The sequence below is a fragment of the Bos taurus genome, chromosome 19, assembly GCF_002263795.3.
Source record: "Bos taurus isolate L1 Dominette 01449 registration number 42190680 breed Hereford chromosome 19, ARS-UCD2.0, whole genome shotgun sequence".
NCBI classification, from domain to species: Eukaryota; Metazoa; Chordata; class Mammalia; order Artiodactyla; family Bovidae; genus Bos; species Bos taurus.
This window is the reverse complement of record NC_037346.1, coordinates 32,741,503-32,760,527: the sequence shown is the minus strand read 5'-3', so window position 1 is coordinate 32,760,527 and position 19,025 is coordinate 32,741,503. Positions and strand designations below refer to the sequence as shown.

At 44.9% G+C, this 19,025-nt stretch overlaps 1 protein-coding gene across 4 annotated transcripts in view; it reads left to right on the top strand.

The window, feature by feature from the left end:
* The window catches only part of PMP22 (peripheral myelin protein 22), a 28,420-nt gene extending 23,512 nt beyond the window's left edge, over window positions 1–4,908 (top strand). For all 4 annotated transcript variants that reach the window (XM_005220380.5, XM_059878136.1, NM_001101156.1 and 1 more), the window contains 1 exon segment: window positions 3,588–4,908. In XM_005220380.5, the coding sequence (XP_005220437.1) occupies window positions 3,588–3,751 (164 nt within the window). In that variant the 3' untranslated portion in view covers window positions 3,752–4,908.
* Window positions 4,909–19,025: the final 14,117 nt, after the last annotated feature.

Here is a 19,025-nt window from a genome sequence, read left to right as displayed (position 1 = left end):
CGGAGGAGCCTGGCATGCAGCAGTCCATGGGATTGCGAAGAATTGGACATGACTGGGTGACTGAACAACAACAGCGACAAACTAGGGAGACAGTTCGGGGAGGGTTGTTGGTGACAAAGGCTGGTGATAGCCCGAGAAATTACCCCTAAATATCAAGGAGCAAATCAGAAAGCAAAAACAGCCACGCAGTAAACAAAAAGAAGAGTAGAACGGAGTAAGGAAGGGAGGAAAGAAGGAAGTAGGTCCACAGTTGCGGGGTGCGGTCCACAGGCAGGTTGGCCACCGCAGGCAAGGTCCACTCAGGGCAGGGCAGATGCTTCTTTAAACACTGCACCCTGTTGGGTGGAAGCCCCAGAATCCACTGAGCATCCCCGGGGCTGTTGCAGCTGAAGGGCCTGGCTATGTGGACTCCAGACACGCACGTGAGCGTGCAGGGAAGGCAGGTGAAAGGTTGTGTGGAGCTCTTCCGCTGACTACAGACCTGGGAGCCGTCCCTGCCTGGCGCTGCCTGTCTTGCTGCATCATCCCTTCTCCACTTATAATAAGCTGAGAGTCTCACCTGTAAGAACTATCTTTCCTTGATTACATAGTTCTCAGTTTGGCTGTTTCCTGAAAACGTTTCGAGAGGCACCCCGTCATCCTCTTTGGTGCTTCTCAATCTTAGCTGCATTTTTTTTTAAAGGGGATGCTTTTAAAAAGGGCTTTCCAGGGGGCTCAATGATAAAGAATCCGCCTGCCAATGCAGGAGACGTGGATTTGATCCCTAGGTTGGGAAGATCCCCTGGAGGAGGAAGTGGCAGCCCATTCCAGTATTCTTGCCTGGAGAATCCCACGGGCAGGGGTGCCTGGCAGACTACAGTCCAAGGGGTCACAAAGAGTCGGACACAACTTAGCTACTGAACAGCAACAAAAGGGCATTTAGAATAAAAACCTGGGGGAGGAATAAGAACCCAGTGCCCTTTCTGTTCTGAGTGGTTCGAAGTCGATTTAAGTCGGAGACCACGTTTAGAAACGCTGGTTCTGGGTGACTCGTCCCAGCTGTCGCCCTGGCCAGGCCAGGATGAGCATCTTGTAAGGCTGGGGGGTGATGTGTGAGGCTACAGGGGTCACTTGGAGGCTGAGAGTGGAAGGAGGGACAGCGGCTTACCTATTCCACGGGAACCTTCATAAAGGTTCCCCACCTACTGGTGGCTGAGAACGCGAGCCACAGTCCCCTTACGGGGGGAGGTGTTTGACTTTTTGGGATTCCTGTATGACACTGCCTGCTCTGTATTCCAGGGCACGACTGTTGCTTTGCACACAGACAGCCTCGTAATGATATATTCCCTAAAACATCAGTTTCCCGACAACAATAATTATCAAGTAGTGTGTCTTCTCGTTGGTTTGTAAGTGTATAAGCTTATGGCTTCTTGAAGCTAAGCACAAATTCCTTTACTTCTGAGATTCTCCCAGGGCGGATGTCACATAATTAAGCCATCGACTCAGTCACTGCACTTGTGCGTGCTGTTTCTCTTGCTCCCCCAGGTCACAGATGGAGTGTTTTGTCTTTGCTGTTTTTTGTTTGCTGGGGAATTCTGGGCCCAGCTGGTCCGCACAGGTGTCATGGCATTTCTCCATGCTGGGTGGACATGGGTCCCATCTGGAAGCCCTGCCAAGAGGGTGGGCACCATCCTACCCTTCGGACGCTCTGTTTAAACCTCCTTCTCCCTTGGTCAGGCCTCCCCTTTGAGAGCTCTGCCCTCATTAGGTAGGTCAGACAATGAATTAGCACACTTGAGGTGAGCCATGGACCTCGAGGCAAATACAGTGTGTTTCCAGCAGGTCAACACTGCCCCTCCATGACAGTTCACCACCTATGACACCCCTGTGGACACAGATGTCTTCGCGTCTCCCGGGCTTTCAGGAGGTGGAAGGTCCTGGAGCTGACCCCCTGGGGGTCTCAGGCCTGCTGTGTGGCTCCCTCAAGGTGGGGGGGCAATGCAATGGGAGTCTCCTCTCTCGGACTTGCAGAAGGACAGTCGTATCGGGGCGTTGAACGTGACACATTCCCACCTCTGCACTTTGTTCAGACAGAGCCACAGTGTCCAGTGAAATAGCCCAAATAGCAGTGAGGTTAGATGTAGGTGGTCCAGCCTGGGGGGCCCTGGACCCACAGGCATCCCACATGCTTGCTGGACTCATAATAGAGTCACTTAGAGCCTGTCAAAGCCCCTGTGTTCAGGAGGGGACAGAGTGGCCTTTGTGCTGCTGGAGCTGGGGTGCTGACCTCACTGGACCCCTCCCCGCAGGGATGCTGACTGTCCCCGTGGGCAGGGACCGTCACGCTGGAACTTGCCTGCTGTGTGAGGTCCCAGGTGGAGGTTTTTCTTGTCCCTCCCACCCCAAAGGCCGCATGGTCAATGAAGCAGGGGTGGGCCGACAGGCCTGCCCATCTGAGACCTTCTCACCTTCGTCTGGGCTGCAGACCAACCTTGGGGGACTACGGGTAGCTGAAAGGGACCAAGCGCCATGAAGTTTGTCCGTGACTGCCTCCTCTCTTGGCTGTGTCCTTCCTCCTGCATTCTTCCCCCACGACCCTGTTCCCCTCCACGTGTTCCTCTGTCTGCCTAGCAGTGCCCACGGGCGTTGTTGCTCTGTCTCTGATGTATTGATCCTGCCACGGGGGTCAGCACAGCCTTCTGCCCTGTGCTTGGCATGAGTGCCACTCAGATAATGATAAAGTGTCGCTTTCCGTGGTTTCAGAGACCGCTACCACCCGTCTATGGAACGCTTCACAGCTTCCAGGGGCTCCACAGCCAGCCATCCTTGCAAAGAGATGGATGGGCTTCTCTTGATACCTGAATTCTCTCTGGTGCCCTCGTGTTGACTGGCCATGGGTGACAGTTAAGGGAGATGAGGCAGGAGAGAGGCTGAGGGGCCCGTGACCTGGGTCAGGTGGACTGGACACAGAGAGAGACTGTTTGCTGGTTCCTGTACCTTCCCCTTCCTCCTCACAGTTCTGGGTCTGTTGGCAGATTCCTGCTTGAGATGGACTTGCCTTCTCTCCCTGCAGCCTACATTCTTCTTCCTAAGAAAGAGAGAAGCGTGCCCTGGTGTGTGTGTGTGTGTGTGTGTGTGTGTGTGGGGTGTGGTGTGTGTGTGTATGTGTGGTGCGTGTTTGTGTGTGTGTGTGTGTGTGTGGTGTATGTGTCTGTGTGTGTGGTGTGTGTCTGTGTGTGTGGTGTGTCGGTGTGTGTTGTGTGTGTGTGTGTGTGTGGTGTGTGTGTGGTGTGTGTGGTGTATGTGTGTGGTGTGTGTCTGTGTGTGTGGTGTGTGTCTGTGGTGTGTGTGGTATGTATGTGTGTGTGTGGTGTGTGTGTGTGTGTGTGGTGTATGTGTGTGTGTGGTGTGTGTGTGTGTGTGTCTGTGTGTGTGTGTGGTGTGTATATGTGTGTGTGTGTGCAAGTATGAGGTGAGCTGGAGTTTGGGGAAGAGAGGAGTGGGTGGGGGAGGTGCCCAGGGTCTTGGGGAGTCTGGGTTGGGGGTGGTGCAGCGTCCCTGCCCCGTGGTGACCCCTCCCACTCCCAACTGATCCCTCTCCTTCCCAGGTCTGTGCGTGATGAGCGCGGCGTCCATCTACACGGTCCGGCACCCGGAATGGCATTTCAACTCGGACGGCTCCTATGGCTTCGCCTACATCCTGGCCTGGGTGGCCTTCCCCCTGGCACTTCTCAGCGGTGTCATCTATGTGATCTTGCGGAAGCGTGAATGAGGCCCGGGGATGGGACGGCCGAGGCTCTGAGCTCACGTGGGGAGGGAGGAAGCAAACCAGAAGCCAGGAAAACAAACAAAAAAAACCAAGCTAGCCAAAAAACCCAAACTCAAACCAAACCAAACAGAAAGCAGTGCGGGGGGTGGGGGGGTGGTTAGTGTTGATTGAAGATGTATATAATATCGACGGTTTATAAAACCTATTTATAACACTTTTTACATATATGTACATAGTATTGTTTGCTTTACGTGTTGACCATCAGCCTTGGGTTGAACCTTAAAGTAGCTAAGGAACTTGACATCCTAACCATATAATCAAGCTCAGTTTTTTTTTTTTTTTTCGTTTTTCTTTGTTTGTTTTGCCCAGAAAGAAAGTAAGCCCATCACGCCCCTTCCCCTTCATCTGAAAGAAGTTACCTCCCTCCCACTCCACCTCATTTAGAAAACCAAAGTGTGGGTAGAAACCCTCAACGGCCCAAAGCCTTTAACTGTGGGTGACCCGCCGCGTGTCACAGACACGCGCTGCCCACGCCTCTGTGTGCAGCCTTACCTGCACTCAACAAAGCCCCCAAACTGGAGCCCTCGGAGAGTCGCGGCTTGTGGCTTTGGAACCCTTGCCCTGGAGAGGATGCGGTGTCCCAGTCGCGCGTCTAGGTTAGGAATCGGTGACAACCAACCTACGAAGTGGTGCTATCCATTTACCATTCCTTACGGTCACTAATCATCTAAATGCCTCACTGGAAATTCAATTAACAGTCTTACAACATAAAGTTGAATGGAGACCTGAATAATTCTGTGTAATATACATGGTTTATAACTGCTTTTGTACCTGGCTAGGCTGCTGTTATTACTATAATACATAACAATGCACCGCCTTTATCACGCCCACATTTCCTTATGGTCGGAGCATCCGGACAAGCTTCTAGACCCGCTGGGACGGTGGGATCCCAGGATATGGCGGAGTCTAGATTGTCCTCTGCCTCCAAGGACTGTCTGGCAATGACTCGTACTGGCCACCAACGGTAGATGTATATACGGGGCCCTTCTGATGCCAAGACTCCAGACCTTGTTTTTTCCCTCTTTTTTTGCTTTGCTTTTTCTGATTTTATACCAACTGTGTGGACTAAGATGCATTAAAATAAACATCAGAGTAACTCACTGAGTTCTCATGGGTTTTTGTGGGTGAGGGTGTGAGGTGTATGTTGGAGCAGATGGAAGAGGGTTGTGAAGCTGCTGTTGGGTAGATGATCTGGGTTGTAGTTTGGTGCTAAGGAACCAGAATCTTTACCTTTGTCCAGGCTCCCAGGGGCATCTTACACCTTCTAGAAGCCTGTGCAAACATCTGCTAGCTGGAAAGGCTAGCCCTTGTGGCTGAAACAGACCCTACAAGTGGGCTGGAGGGACTCAAGTGTTATTTAGCCAAACCATCTTTCTTCTGTTCTGGCCTCTGATGACCCACATGGGGTCTGGAGCACCACACACACTCACGTAATGTATGAGATGTTGGCATGAGCAGTGCCGGTCCCTAACCTTTGGGGGGGCAGGTGTGATCTGGTGGATTGTCAGTGGATCATCTGCATGATGATGATCTGAGGCCAGACTTTCAGGTCAGACGTTTGTCAGAACCAACTCCTCCCCATGCTGTCCCCAGGGAGCTGGGGTCACTGTGCTGTCAGCTCCAGGGTCCCAAGCTGTATCTCACTTTCACATTTTCTTTTACTCAATACTTTGAGCTAATGATGACCTTGCTATTCTTCAGCATTATCCAGCACATATATTGATGGACACACTTCTTGATCTCCAAGGTGACATTTTAGTGAGAGGCACAGCAGAGAATTAACTATGTTACAATGTTGTTGTTCAGTGGCTCAGACGTGTCTGACTCTTTGTGACCCCGTGGACTGCAGCATGCCAGACTTCCCTGTCCTTCAGTATCTCCCAGTTTGCTCAAATTCATGTCCATTGAGTCAATGATGCCATCCAACCATCTCATCCTCTGCCACCCTCTTCCCCTCTTGCCTTCTATCTTTTCCAGCATCAGGGTCTTTTCCAATAGTCGGCTCTTTGTATCAGGTGGCCAAAGTATTGGAGCTTCAGCTTCAGCATCAGTCTTCCCAATGAATATTCAGGGTACACATAAATTAGAGACCTTGGCTTTGAACCTGCCCTCTGCCCCTTGCCGGCTATGTGAGGCCGGACAGTTTCCTTAAACTCTTAAGGTTCTATTTCCTTATCTGTGAGATGAAGATGCTGATTCCAAGCTTACAAGATTGTGGAGATTAAAAGGAGGTGATCAACGTGTATAAAACATTTAGCCTAGGGACCAGCGGGTAGACAATACTCTATAAATGAGTGCTTATCCCCAAAGTCATGTTAGAGGTGTATTGGAAGATGTTGGCTGTTCTGGGGAATAAATACCTACATATTAGAATCGCCTGTGCAGGGCTCACCCAGAGATGCAGCTTCCTTGTGCTGGTGGTGGGACCCATCTTGTCTGGATAGTCTTAAAGAACCTCGCCAGTGACTGCAGCATTCAGCTGGGGGTGACAAGCTCTGAGCTCGTCCAGGGCTTTTAGACTTGAATCTGCTAGTGAATCTCCTGGGAGTCCTGTAGTCCTGTAAAATCAGATCTGAGTGGGGACTGAGGTGCTGTATTTCCAACTTAGAGCCTGAGAGATGCCGGTGCTGCCGGCCCAGATCACACTCTGAGTAGCAAGGATGTCGAATGAGGCCACCTTCAGGCACCTCATGCTCCCATGTCTTTGAACATCTGTGATGGAAGGCCTTCTCCCTTCCAAGGTTTCTGATAGTAACCCGCACGCTCTGCTTTGACTTGGATAGATGGGGTAAGTTGACACAGATGGCCGTGAGGTGACTGAAAACTGGGAATTTCACTTCATGAGCTCGAACACTGAAGATACACACTTTCATTTCATAAGCTTTCTTTATAACATTTAACTAGAAATTTAAAATGAATACAGTTAAGAACAAAGAAGAAAACCAGAAATGGCCCAAATCTCACCATCCATGTAAGTGTGTTGGTCGCTCAGTCGTGTCTGACTCTGCGATCCTATGGACTGTAGCCCACCAGGCTCCTGTCCATGGAATTCTCCAGGCAAGAATATGGGAGTGGTTGCCATTTACTTCTCCATCCAGATAAACCTTTTGGAATTAAAAAAAACTAAGTCTAGGATCATGACATCCTAAAATTATCCAGAGGGAAAGATAAGATGCGAAAGCCTCTTTTCCTCTTTTTTTTTTCCTGTAGTCTCTTGCCAAAGGTAACTAGAAGACATGGCTTATGATTTCCTCCAGGATAAAAGGGGATACCCACATAGATATCTATTCAAATATTTGTAAGATTTCCACAAAATGGAGCAAAGTACTCATATTATTCTACACCATGCTGTTCTTTCCCTGTAGTAAGGATATAAATTGGAGATCTTTCTATAGCAACATATACCTTATTCTATTTTTAGTGAGCTCTGCTTCATTCTTTCAGAATCCACATAGTATTTCACTGCGGAGCTGCACAGACATTGATTTCCCAACTCCTCAATGATAAGCACTTTGATTGTGTCCTGGTTTTTATTATTACCCAAAATACGTCAGTGAACATCCTTACACATGAGTATTGGTGCATTTTAAGAGTACATCCAAGGGCTAAATTCCTGGTAAGGATATTGCCAAGAAAAGGACATGCATATTTAAAAAAATGTACTAGCTGTGGCCAGCTTTAGTCTCCAAAAAAATCACACCAACTCTTGACAGTGAGCTTTATTTTCTAATCATACCTCATGAGGACTGCCAAATACAGACGCATGTTAAAATAAAAACACTTGAGTAGAATCAGGTACTTGCTACCAGTTCCTTTGTATGTGACTGTGATGGATCTTTCATCCACAAGCCAGTCTTTCTGATCTGGGAACCTGTCTGCTATAGATTATTTTCTAAGTGTGAGAATACTTGTAAATCTTTTATCTGGAAATTGACTTGTATTCAGAATATATATAAGGAACTCTTATCAGTCAGTTCAGTTCAGTTGTTCAGTTGTATCTGACTCTTTTGCCACCCCATGGACTGCAGCACGCTAGGCTTCCCTGTCCATCACCAACTCCTGGAGCTTGCTCAGACTCATGTCCATAGAGTTGGTGATGCCATCCAGCCATCTCATCCTCTGTCATCCCCTTCTCCTGTTTCCAGCAAGTATAAGAACTCTTATACTCAATAATAAAAAGACAAACCATCCAATTAAGGGGTCTTCTTGGTGGTTCAGATGGTAAAGAATCTACCTGCAACACAGCTGACCTGGGTTCAGTCCCTGAATCAGGGAGATCCCCTGGAGGAGGAAATGGTAACCCATTCCTGTATTCTTGCCTGGAGAATTCTATAAACAGAGGAGTTTGGTGGGCTACAGTCCACAGGGTCACAAAAAGTTGGACATGACTTGGTGATTGAATAACCACATATATACAAATGGCTAATAAGCAACTGAAAAGAATGTTCAGCATCATGTGTCATCAGGGAAATGCAAATCCAACCACGGTTCGGTGCTGTTAGTCCACACCCACTAGGTGAGCTTGGGTTGAAAAGTGTGATGATAGCACAGGGTGATGAGGAGGTGCAGAAATTGGAGCTTTCCATCCTTGAGCAACCTGCTATGCTGCTGGTGGGAATGGAAATGGTACAACCACTTTGGAGAACCTTGATATTTCCTTAAAGGGTTAAACATAGCATTGCCCTAGGACCCAGCAATTCTAGATACTCATGTAAGAGACATGAGCAAATATGTCTGAGCAGGAACTTGTATGTTCCTTGGATGTTTATGGTAGCATTATTAAAGATGGAAACAACCCAAATGTCTATCAGCTGATGAATGAATTAACAAAAGTGTCCATGTGCCGGGCTACTACTTGGCCACAAAAAGAAATGAGATACTGCTATGTGCTACAACATGGACGAGCCTAGGATATTTTATGCTAAATGAAAGAATCTAGTCATAAAAGACTGCATTTTTATGTGATTGAATTTCCATGAAAGTCCCAACTGGAAAGTCTTTAGAGACAGAAAGTCCCCTATGGTTTGTTTAGAGCTGGGAAAAGGTGGGTGAGGATGTAGGGTTGTAAAAACTAACATGTGTGATGTTTCCTTTCGAGTTGATGAAATGTTCTAAAACGGATTGCGATGATGGTTGCATCCCTTTTCACAGATGTGAATATACTAACATCCAATGAATCGTATGCTTAAAATGGGTCAATTGTATAGGAGGAGAAATACATCTCAATAAAGTTTCTAAAAAAGAAAAGGGACAGCTGTCTGCTGTAGCTGTTCCTAATTTTCTCATTCAGTCTGTTCTCTCTGGAAAGCAATACCTCTTTTTTTTTTTTTCCCTGTGGTTTTGGATCTATATTTTAAAGGGAAGAGATTCTTACTCCTTCTGAGCAATTTAAAGCACAACAGGATATTGGAGACGAACAGTTAACATAGTTCTTCACTCAGAATCTTGAGTTTTCCCAGAGGATTTTTTTAATGACATTTATTTTCCATCCTTGAGCTCTTCTGAGAAATAATGCAATCTTAAGAATTTGTAGCAATGGAAATTTGATTCAAAACCACCCTCCTGACAGTTGCTTTGTGCTTTGCACTCAGGGAGGGTACCGTTTAGGAAATGGTGAGTGCAGACAGGGGTGAGGCTGGCTTCTTTGCAATTGTCTTCTCTCCAGGACCTTGAACCCTTCATGTCTTAGCAACCCTGAACTCCAATTTTGTCTCCCAGCTCTTTCAGCTCCTGAGAACGATGTTAGCCTTCCTGCCCTCAGCAAGTGGTTTCAGGGCAGCTTTTCAGTTTCTTGGTCTGTTGCTTATTAATTGGCAAATTCTTTCAGCAGGAATTCAGAAGATGTTGGACTGGTCCAAATGAGGGGGGGTGGGTTTCTTCTCACACCTGCGAGCTCCTGAATCCTGGAGGCCTTGGTATCTCTTGATGCTGTCAAACAGAAGGAAAAATCTAATCCAGATTTTCTAATAATTCTTGGCCAGAAGAATCTGTCTTTCTATAAGATGCTACAAGCTATTCTACAAGAAAGCCCTTTTGTTCCGAAAACAAAAGTTCAGTATTTATTTTGAAAGAGGTCATTTAATTTTTTATATTTATTTATTTATTTGAACGCAGGATCTTTGATGTGGCATGTGGGATCTAGTTCCTTGACCAGGGATTGAACCCAGGCCCCCTGCATTGGGAGAGCAGAGTCTTAACCACTGGGCTGCCAGGGAAGTTCCAAAAGAGTTAATTTAAATGTATAAATGAATGTCAACAGGGAGATATTGATATCGTTTCAGGCATGTTCCTAGTCTGAACAAACTCTAATGAGTCTGATCTTTGTTTACACCTTCATAACATTTTTTTGTTTCCATTATATAGGTCCTATACTTTTATATTAACTCTATTTCTAGGCATTTACATGCTTTATGGCCTTTATGAATTTCTTTTATTCTGTGGTGTTTTATTGTTAGCTCCTGTGTGTGTGTTGGAAACATGGATTTTTCTTAGCCAGTTTTATAATTGTTTCTTTGACTGAATTGTCTTACTGTTTTCCATATTTATCCAGTTGATTATCTTGGCTTTTTACATAGATAATCACAGCAGTGCAAAGACAGAAAAAAAAGAGGTAATATGCTTTTATTTCCTTTTCCATATTTACAGTTCTTCATTTTTAAAATTATCTGATTGATTTTCTAGATCTTCCAGCACATGCCAAGTAATAGTTGGGATGGTAAACACTGTTTCACTTTTTCCCCCTTGAATTTAATGGAAATGCTGATGCTTATAGTTAACTTGTTTAAACATAATTTATTTTGGTAAGTGCGTATTTCTGATTCTCAGCTTAATAGGAATTTTATCTAAGAATTATATTACACATTATGCAATGTTTTCAGTCTTTATCTGCTGCTGCTGCTAAGTTGCTTCAGTCGTGTCCGACTCTTTGCAACCCCATGGACAGCAGCCCACCAAGCTTCTCTGTCCATGGGATTCTCCGTTCAAGAATATGGGAGTGGGTTGCCATTTCCTTCTCCACAATCTTTATCAAGAAGACTTAATTTTGTTATACCTTTAACCAGTTACTCTGGCGAATCCTATCAATAGTTTTCTTAATATTGACTCATTCATTTTGTAAATGAAATAAAGGCCAGTTTTGGGAAAGTGGCATTCTTTTGATGTTGATGGGTTATTTATTTACGTATTTTTGACTGTTCGGGGTCTTTGTTGCTTTGAGGGCTTTTCCCTGGTTGCCGTGAGTGTGACGACTCTCTAGTCGTGGTGTAGGGGCTTCTCCTGTTGTGGAGCGTGGGCTCCAGGGCATCAGGGCTTCCCTAGTTGAGGCCCACGTGCTTAGTTGCTCCCCTGCATATGGGCTCTTCCCGGACCAGGGATTGAACCCGTGTCTCCTGCAGTGGCAGGTGCGTTCTCCACCCCTGAGCCACCAGGGAGGCCCCTTCTTGGCTTATTTTTGCTTACATTTTATTAAGGCTTTTTATATTTTATTAAGGTATTTACATTTGTAAATAAGATTGATTTTTCGGGATGTGTGTGTGTGGAGGATGGAAAAGTGACATGAAGTCCATCCGTATTAGTACAGAGAAAACATTAACTTGTTTCTCTGGGGTACTGTGTGGGGGTTCTCATTTTCTGTACAGTTGGCAGTTTTCACGTAAGGCACACTGCTGGGCAAGTGACTGCTGGAAATTGTAAGACAGTTCACAATCGATTGACTTATCGACCTGACATAATTGGTAGTGACGTTTAGACGCTGTCATTCACAGTCTGATCAGTGGACTCCAAAATTTAACTCCACATGTTTAGAATTTCAAGTGGATCTTGTCTGGAATTTAAATTGGTCCTTTTCTTTTTGGAATTCCAAATGGAGCCAAGAAGAAAGCGAAAACAAAACTTTAAAATGCCCAGGCTTTATTACTGCATTCAGATTTACAACGTAAAATCTTCAACCCACTGATCCATAGCGGGCAGGCATGTAGGTTTAAGAGCTGGAGACGCATGGAATCATCCTGAGGCTCCTACACTATTTATCAGGACCTGGATCTCTGAGAAATATACGGTGAGTCCCCATCTCCAATGGACTGCAGCCAAGACACATTTCCTAACTCAATGAAAAATCATTCCCTTTATTCTTTGTGCTCCTTTGGTTTCCATTAGGTGTATCCCAGGATAACTTTATTGCCTGCCAAATTAAGACTAACAACAAGAAAACCATTCTCCAAGAGTGCCTCCCTAAGACTTATAGCATCTTTCTATACTCACCCTATTCATCTTAGAGCAAGTGAACATTCACTTTACTAAATCAGCAACTCGGCTTCATAACTACCAGAAAGGCTTTCATTACCCACATAGACAGGGGATGTCAGTCTTGCAAGGTTAAATTATGGGTGCTTTTCTCATTCCATTCCCAAGGAGGTAATTCAAGGAGTCAATTACAATGTATGGGTTTCAAAGTAGATTTCCAGCAGGGGGAGCCCCTGCTTGGGTAATAGAGTGTTCCTTTTATCTTCGTTAAAATGCACAAAGTGAAGATTTTGAATAGAATTCATTAGCATAATTTTCCACCTCCAGCTCCATTTGTAGTCAAATGCTCTATCACTGAGCTCCACTCCCCACCATTCCAGCTCTATGTGTAGACTAAGCACATAATTTTTTTTTTTTTTTTGGCAAAAACGAACCAAATGACTGTTTCTATATCTAGACCCCAGGGCAGGAATTGCCCAGGGTTCAGGACCCTGGCTTTGGTGCCTGGTAATTGGCCATCCCTGTGGCTCAGTTGGTAAAGAATCCGCTTGCCAGTGTAAGAGACCACCTGGAATACAGGAGACCCGGGTTTGATCCCTGGGTCAAGAAGATCCCCTGGAGAAGGAAATGGCAACCTGCTCCGGTATTCTTTCCTTGGGAATCCCATGGACAGAGGAGCCTAGCTCAGTCTAGGCCTCTTTAGTCCCCTCCAGAGGGGCATTCTGAGCCCTGCGGTGGGAATGAATTGAAGGTGGTGGAGTAAGAGCCTGAGGTTCAGAATCAGGTGCCTAACGTTCAAATCCCAGCTTTTCCATTCACGGACTGTCCCTTGGATGCGTTGTGCAACCTTTCCAAGACAATGTCAGTATTTACCATACAGGGTTGGATACAGAATATCAGGTGACATAATGCTGGCAAATAATAAGAGCCTTATAATATGTTAGGCATTATTGCTGTTGTTGCTTTTATTAAACCCAACTTGCCTTTGGGGTCCTAAATTCTTGCCCTGAGATCCTCTAATTCTGCTTCACCCTTGCAGCTTGCTGACAACCGTAGGAAGAATAATTAGGCAATTGTCATGTGTAACACACTATGTAATTTTTCCCCCACTTTACGTTATGTGCATAATTTTATCATTTGGTATCAAAGGGAGTTGAAGAGTTCTCATACCATTCTCCTGTTCCCAAAACACTGGGGCAGAGGGTGTGGGAGGGACAGGGTGGACAGAGGGTGGACACAAGATCTCATTTTAGTTGTTGAGGAAAATGTCTTAGAAAGCAAAACCCACAAAGACAGATCCAATGCTGCCTTTTTAGGGGGAAAAATCTCCTGTAAATATATGTACACCAATGTAATCTTATAAATTCTTGTCTGATACAAACTAAAATCATTAGCATAACCCTCAATATCCAGTTTCAGATTTTAATCCTATGTTCTGGGCTGAACGGGTTATCTTCAATTGGTCTCTATTGATTGGACTTCTCCTGAGAGTCACTCTCATTTCTGGTTTGACAAAAGAAACATTTGCTGTTGTTAAACCTCCTTTTTTTTTTTTTTCCTATTGATTTTGCCCTTTTTCTTTAATCTCTTATGTGATCTTCCTTTTGGGTGAAGGATGTTCCAGAGGTCTGGAGGGAATGAAATAGGGTTTACAAGAGGAGGGGTTGTTGAGTTGGGGTTTATTTTTGCAGACACCTGTCCTAGAAAGAGGTGTGGAAAGCCCCCTCTCCTTGTAATTCTTCACTTTGAACTGATGGAGGTGTATGTGGAGGGGGAACCTGAGGTTGTAAAAGTAAATGACTGTTTTCTGGGAGCTCTAGCAGCTTCCAGTGGGGAGGGACAGCCAGTTCAAAGGATCAGGACCACTTGGACACACCCAGCTGTTCCCAAACGCCACTGGCCACCACTTTCTAAAAATGAAGTGTTAAGACACCGGGAGGAGAAAAGAGATGTCTGGCTTTTAGCTGCTAAATGTGGACTCACCGTCAATCATTGTAGGCGGGTAGCAAGCACTGGGAAGATTAAATTGACCTTTGTTTTTGCATAAATACAGAACCAGGGAAAGTGTGGAGTATTCTCAAGTGGTTTCAATCTGCATTCTCCTGCCCAGGAACCAGCAGCCACATGTATCCACTGGGCGCTTGCAATGTGGTTGGTATGTTGAACTGAATTTTTAACTTCAGTAATAATTTACATTGAATTCATGTGCAGTGTTTTTGTATATTTATTATATATTGAAAAAAATTTCCCTGGTGGCTCAGACGGTAAAAAATCTGCCTGCCATTCAGCAGATCCAGGTTTGATCCCTGGGTTGGGAAGATCCCCTGGGGGAGGGAATGGCTACCCACCTCAGTATTCTTGCCTGGAGAACTCCATGGACAGAGGAGCCTGATGGGATACAGTCCATGGGGTCACAAAGAGTTGGGCATGACTGAACGACTATCACACACATTATAAATTGAAATGATAATATTTTAGATACACTGGGTTAAATATATTTTTGAAATTAACTTCATTGTTTCATTATACATTTTAAAAAATATGTGAAAATATATTTTAAAAATGTGTCAGTGGTTCATTCCTTTTAGTTATGGACAAGTGTTCCATTGTTTGGCTACCACACTTCGTCCATTCACTTGTTAATGGATATTAAGATTGTTCCTGTTTAGAGACCATTATATATCAAGCTGCTATGAACATTCATGTTTGAGTCTGAATGAGTACATATTGATATTTCCTTTTTGTTGTTGTTCGGTTGCTTAGTCGTGTCCAACTCTTTGCAACCCCATGGGCTGCGGCATGGGGTGTAGGAATAAAGTGACTGACTTCCAGGTCAGGGTTAGTCTACCTTTATAAGAAGGAGCGATACTGTTTTGCAAAGTGGCTGCATCATTTTATACATTCACCTGCAAGGCAAGAGTGATTTGGTTCCTCTACATCCTTGCCATCATCAGATCAGTCTTTGATTTTAGCAGTTTTGGAGGATAATAGAAAATATATGTCGGTCTCTCCCCCCTGGTTCCTGGCACAGAGCTCCTAAAGCCCTCGTAATTTCCTAAGTGATAAGAACACTAGGAGCACCTCATTCTAATGCTAGTCCTTGACCTCTGTTCCTGACACAGAGCTCCCAAACTCTTGGAATTTCCTGGGTGATAAGAGTGTCTTTTGTTTTTAATGAGGCCACTCTGGATGAGGGCTGGCCACCAGAGAGACCAAATCATGATTAGAAGCTTGGAATTTTCAGCTCCCCCATTCTACTACAATTCTCTTGAGAAGGAAGAGGGACTAAAATGGAGTTAATGGTGGATCATACCTATGTGAGGAAGGCCCTGTAATATCCCCAAATTACAGGGCTCAGAGAGCTTCCGGGTTGGGGTTGATGTACACATGGAGATGCAGGCGGAGTCGGTGGGGAGCTCAGCCCCGTTTCCTCCGTGCCCTGCCCCAACCCCTCTTCTCCATGCGTGTTCACCTGTTGTTGTTCACTCCCTAAATCATGTCCGACTCTTGCAACCCCATGGACCACAGCACAGCAGGCTCCTCTGTCCTTCAGTGTCTCTCAGAGTTTGCTCAAATTCATGTCTATTGAGTCAGTGATGCCATCCGACCATCTCATCTTCTGTTGCCCCCTTCTCCTCCTGCCCTCAATCTTTCCCAGCAACAGAGTCTTTTCCGATGAGCAGGCTCTTCGCCTCAGGTGGCCAAAGTATTGAAGCTTCAGTTTCAGGATCAGTCCTTCCAATGAATATTCAGGGTTGATTTCCTTTAAGATTGACTGGTTTGATCTCTCTGCCTGTCCAAGGGACTCTCAAGAGTCTTCTCCAATTCGAAAGCATTAATTCTTTGGTGCTTGGTCTTCTTTATGATCCAAGTCTCACATCTGTACATGACTACTGAAAAAGCCATAGTTTTGACCATACAGACTCTGGCAGCAAAGTGATGTCTCTGCTTTTATCATATTCTTCGTAATAAACCTATAAGCCTAAGCCTATTGTTTTCTCGAGGTCTGTGAGCCACTTTGGCAAATTAATTGAATTCATTAAAATCTCCCATCTCTAGCTGGTTGGTCAGAAGTCCAGGTTATCACTGGTCTTTCCAGGGATCTGAGGGGGAGTGTGTGTGTGTGTGTGTGTGTGTGTGTGTGAGTCTTGTGGGACTGAGCCGTTAACCCATGTGATCTGACACTATCTCTGGGTAACTAGTGTCAGAATTGAGTTAAATTATGGGACCCTCAGCTGATGTCATCGAGAATTGCTGGGGGTGGTGGAACCTTCACTCATTTGGTGACCAGAAGCATCAGGATTGATAGTGTCAGCTATCTGTGTACATTGTACAGAAAAGAAATAGAACTTGGTTTTTCCCTACACAGGAGGTAGATAACTGAGTTCTTCTTTACACATTCTGATCAGTTTGTAGTTGTAGCTCATTGTGGTTTTAACTCACACCCTCAAATGACTTACAAGGTTGAACATTTTTTAATGTGTTTATTTTCAAGCTGCATATATTTGCTTAACTCCCTGCTCACATGTTTTTGTGATTTTTGAATGGGGTTGTTTGCTTTCTTCTTATTGGCTTTGGATATATTTTTATTTATTCTGGTTACAAGCCCTTTGTTGGGTGTAGGATTCATAAATATTTTCTCCTGATTTGTGACTCATTTTTCCATTCTCCTAACAGTGTGTTTCAAAGAGCAGAAGTTTTTGATTTTGGCAAAGCCCAGTTTACAGATTTTTTAATTGTATGGATTATGTTTTTGGTGTTTGTGGCTGTGAAACCTTTGCCAAACCTAAAGTTGTAATCATTTTCTCCTGTATTTTCTTTTGGAGTTTTATAGTTTTGGGGTTTTACATCTAGGTCTCTCATCTGTTTTGAGTTAATTTTTGCATATAGTGTGAGGTGTGGGTCAAAGTTCCTTTCATCTTTCTATTTTTTTTTTTTTTTTGCATGTGGCTATCTGATTGTCCTGCCATTGTGTGTTGAAAACCATCTTTTCTCCACTAAATTTCCTTAGTGTGGAAAATCAGTTTTTCGGCATGTATAGGTCTATTTTTGGACTTGATTTCTTTGATCTATTTGTATATCTTGATGCTAAAACATACTGTCTTGATTTCTGAGGCTTTATAATAAGTCTGGAAACTAGATAGCTTACTTTTAATGCAAGTTTGCATGCCTGGCACACGGTGAGGCCAAACACACCAAAACATTGGAGTTTGGAGCAGAGAAAGGTTTACTGCAGAGTCATGAAAGGAGATAGGTGTGGCTCACGTTCCCAAAAGTCCCTAACTCTCTAAAGGGTTTCAGCAAAGTGTTTTAAAAAGCCAAGTGAGGGAAGGGATGGTATGTGATCAGCTGGTACAGTTCTCTGATTGGCTGACGGGTGAGAGAAGAGGGTGATGTCACAGGGGTTAGCCTTCTCAGTCCTGAGGTTCCAGGTGGCCTGGGGCCGTGTGCTCATGGTCCTCAAGTAGTCTAGCATCTTCCATGTGGTGGGAGGTTTTCACATTTGAATATTCATTGGAAGGACTGATGCTGATGCTGAAACTCCAATACTTTGGCCACCTGCTGTGAAGAACTGACTCATTGGAAAAGACCCTGATACTGGGAATGATTGAAGGCGAGAGGAGAAGGGGACGACAGATGAGATGGTTGGATGGCATCACTGACTCAATGGACATGAATTTGAGTAGGCCCTGGGAATTGGTGATGGACAGGGAAGCCTGGCATACTGCAGTCCATGGGGTCGCAAAGAGTCGGACATGACAGCGACTGAACTGAACTGAAACAACTCAGGAAATCTGCATCAAATGGTATTATCTAGGTACTTCTGAGAAGAGCTAAAGCAGAGGCTAAGGGGAAAGACCTATCCTGGGAAGGAGGGCCTCAGTGGGTCCTGCTCTGTTACACAACTACTCTACTCTGATCTGTTTCAAGTTCTTGTGGCCCTTCTGTGTCTTTTGCATTTTGTGCTACTGTTTTTATATATTTAATTTTTACATGTATTACCAATCTCACATTACTTTGTTATAGTGTTTGTCTAAACAATGATCTTTGAGAGTGTTTTTCCCCATTTTTTTTTTTTTTTGGTAAATTATGCATAGTGCAAGGAGATCCAACCAGTCCATTCTAAAGGAGATCAGCCCTGGGATTTCTTTGGAAGGAATGATGCTGAAGCTGAAACTCCAGTACTTTGGCCACCTCCTGCGAAGAGTTGACTCATTGGAAAAGACTCTGATGCTGGGAGGGATTGGGGGCAGGAGGAGAAGGGGACGACAGAGGATGAGATGGCTGGATGGCATCACTGACTCGATGGACGTGAGTCTGAGTGAACTCCGGGAGTTGGTGAAGGACAGGGAGGCCTGGCGTGCTGTGATTCATGGGGTCACAAAGAGTCGGACACGACTGAGCGACTGATCTGATCTGATGCATAACATTTGCCACCTTAATCATTTTTAAGTATTCAGTTCATTGGTGTTAAATATTTCATAAGGTGGTGCAGCCATCTCTGCCATCCATCCCCATAGCTCTTTCCATCTCCGAAAAGTGGAAACACTAAACTAGTAAACACTAACTCCCTATTCCTCCTCTCGTGAACCCCTGGAAACCACCAGTTTTCTTTGTCTCTGTGAACCTGACCACAGTAGGTACAAATGAGGCCATGTCCATTTGTGATGGCTTATTTCACTCAGCACAATGTCCTCAACGTTCATCCTTATTGCAGTAGGTGTCAGAATCTCCTCCCTTTTGAAGGCTGAACGATATTCCACTGTGTGTTTAGACCACACTTTGCTTCTCCATTCATCCACTGACGGATATTCGAGCTGCTTCCACATGTCAGCTATTGTGAATTATGCTGCAGTGAACATGGTGTACAGATATCTCTTTGAGATCCTGCTTTCAATTCTTTTAGGTATCTTGTATACTGTTTTTGAGTATGTATCCATGTATAGTTTTTTTTTTTTTAGCATTTTAAATACTA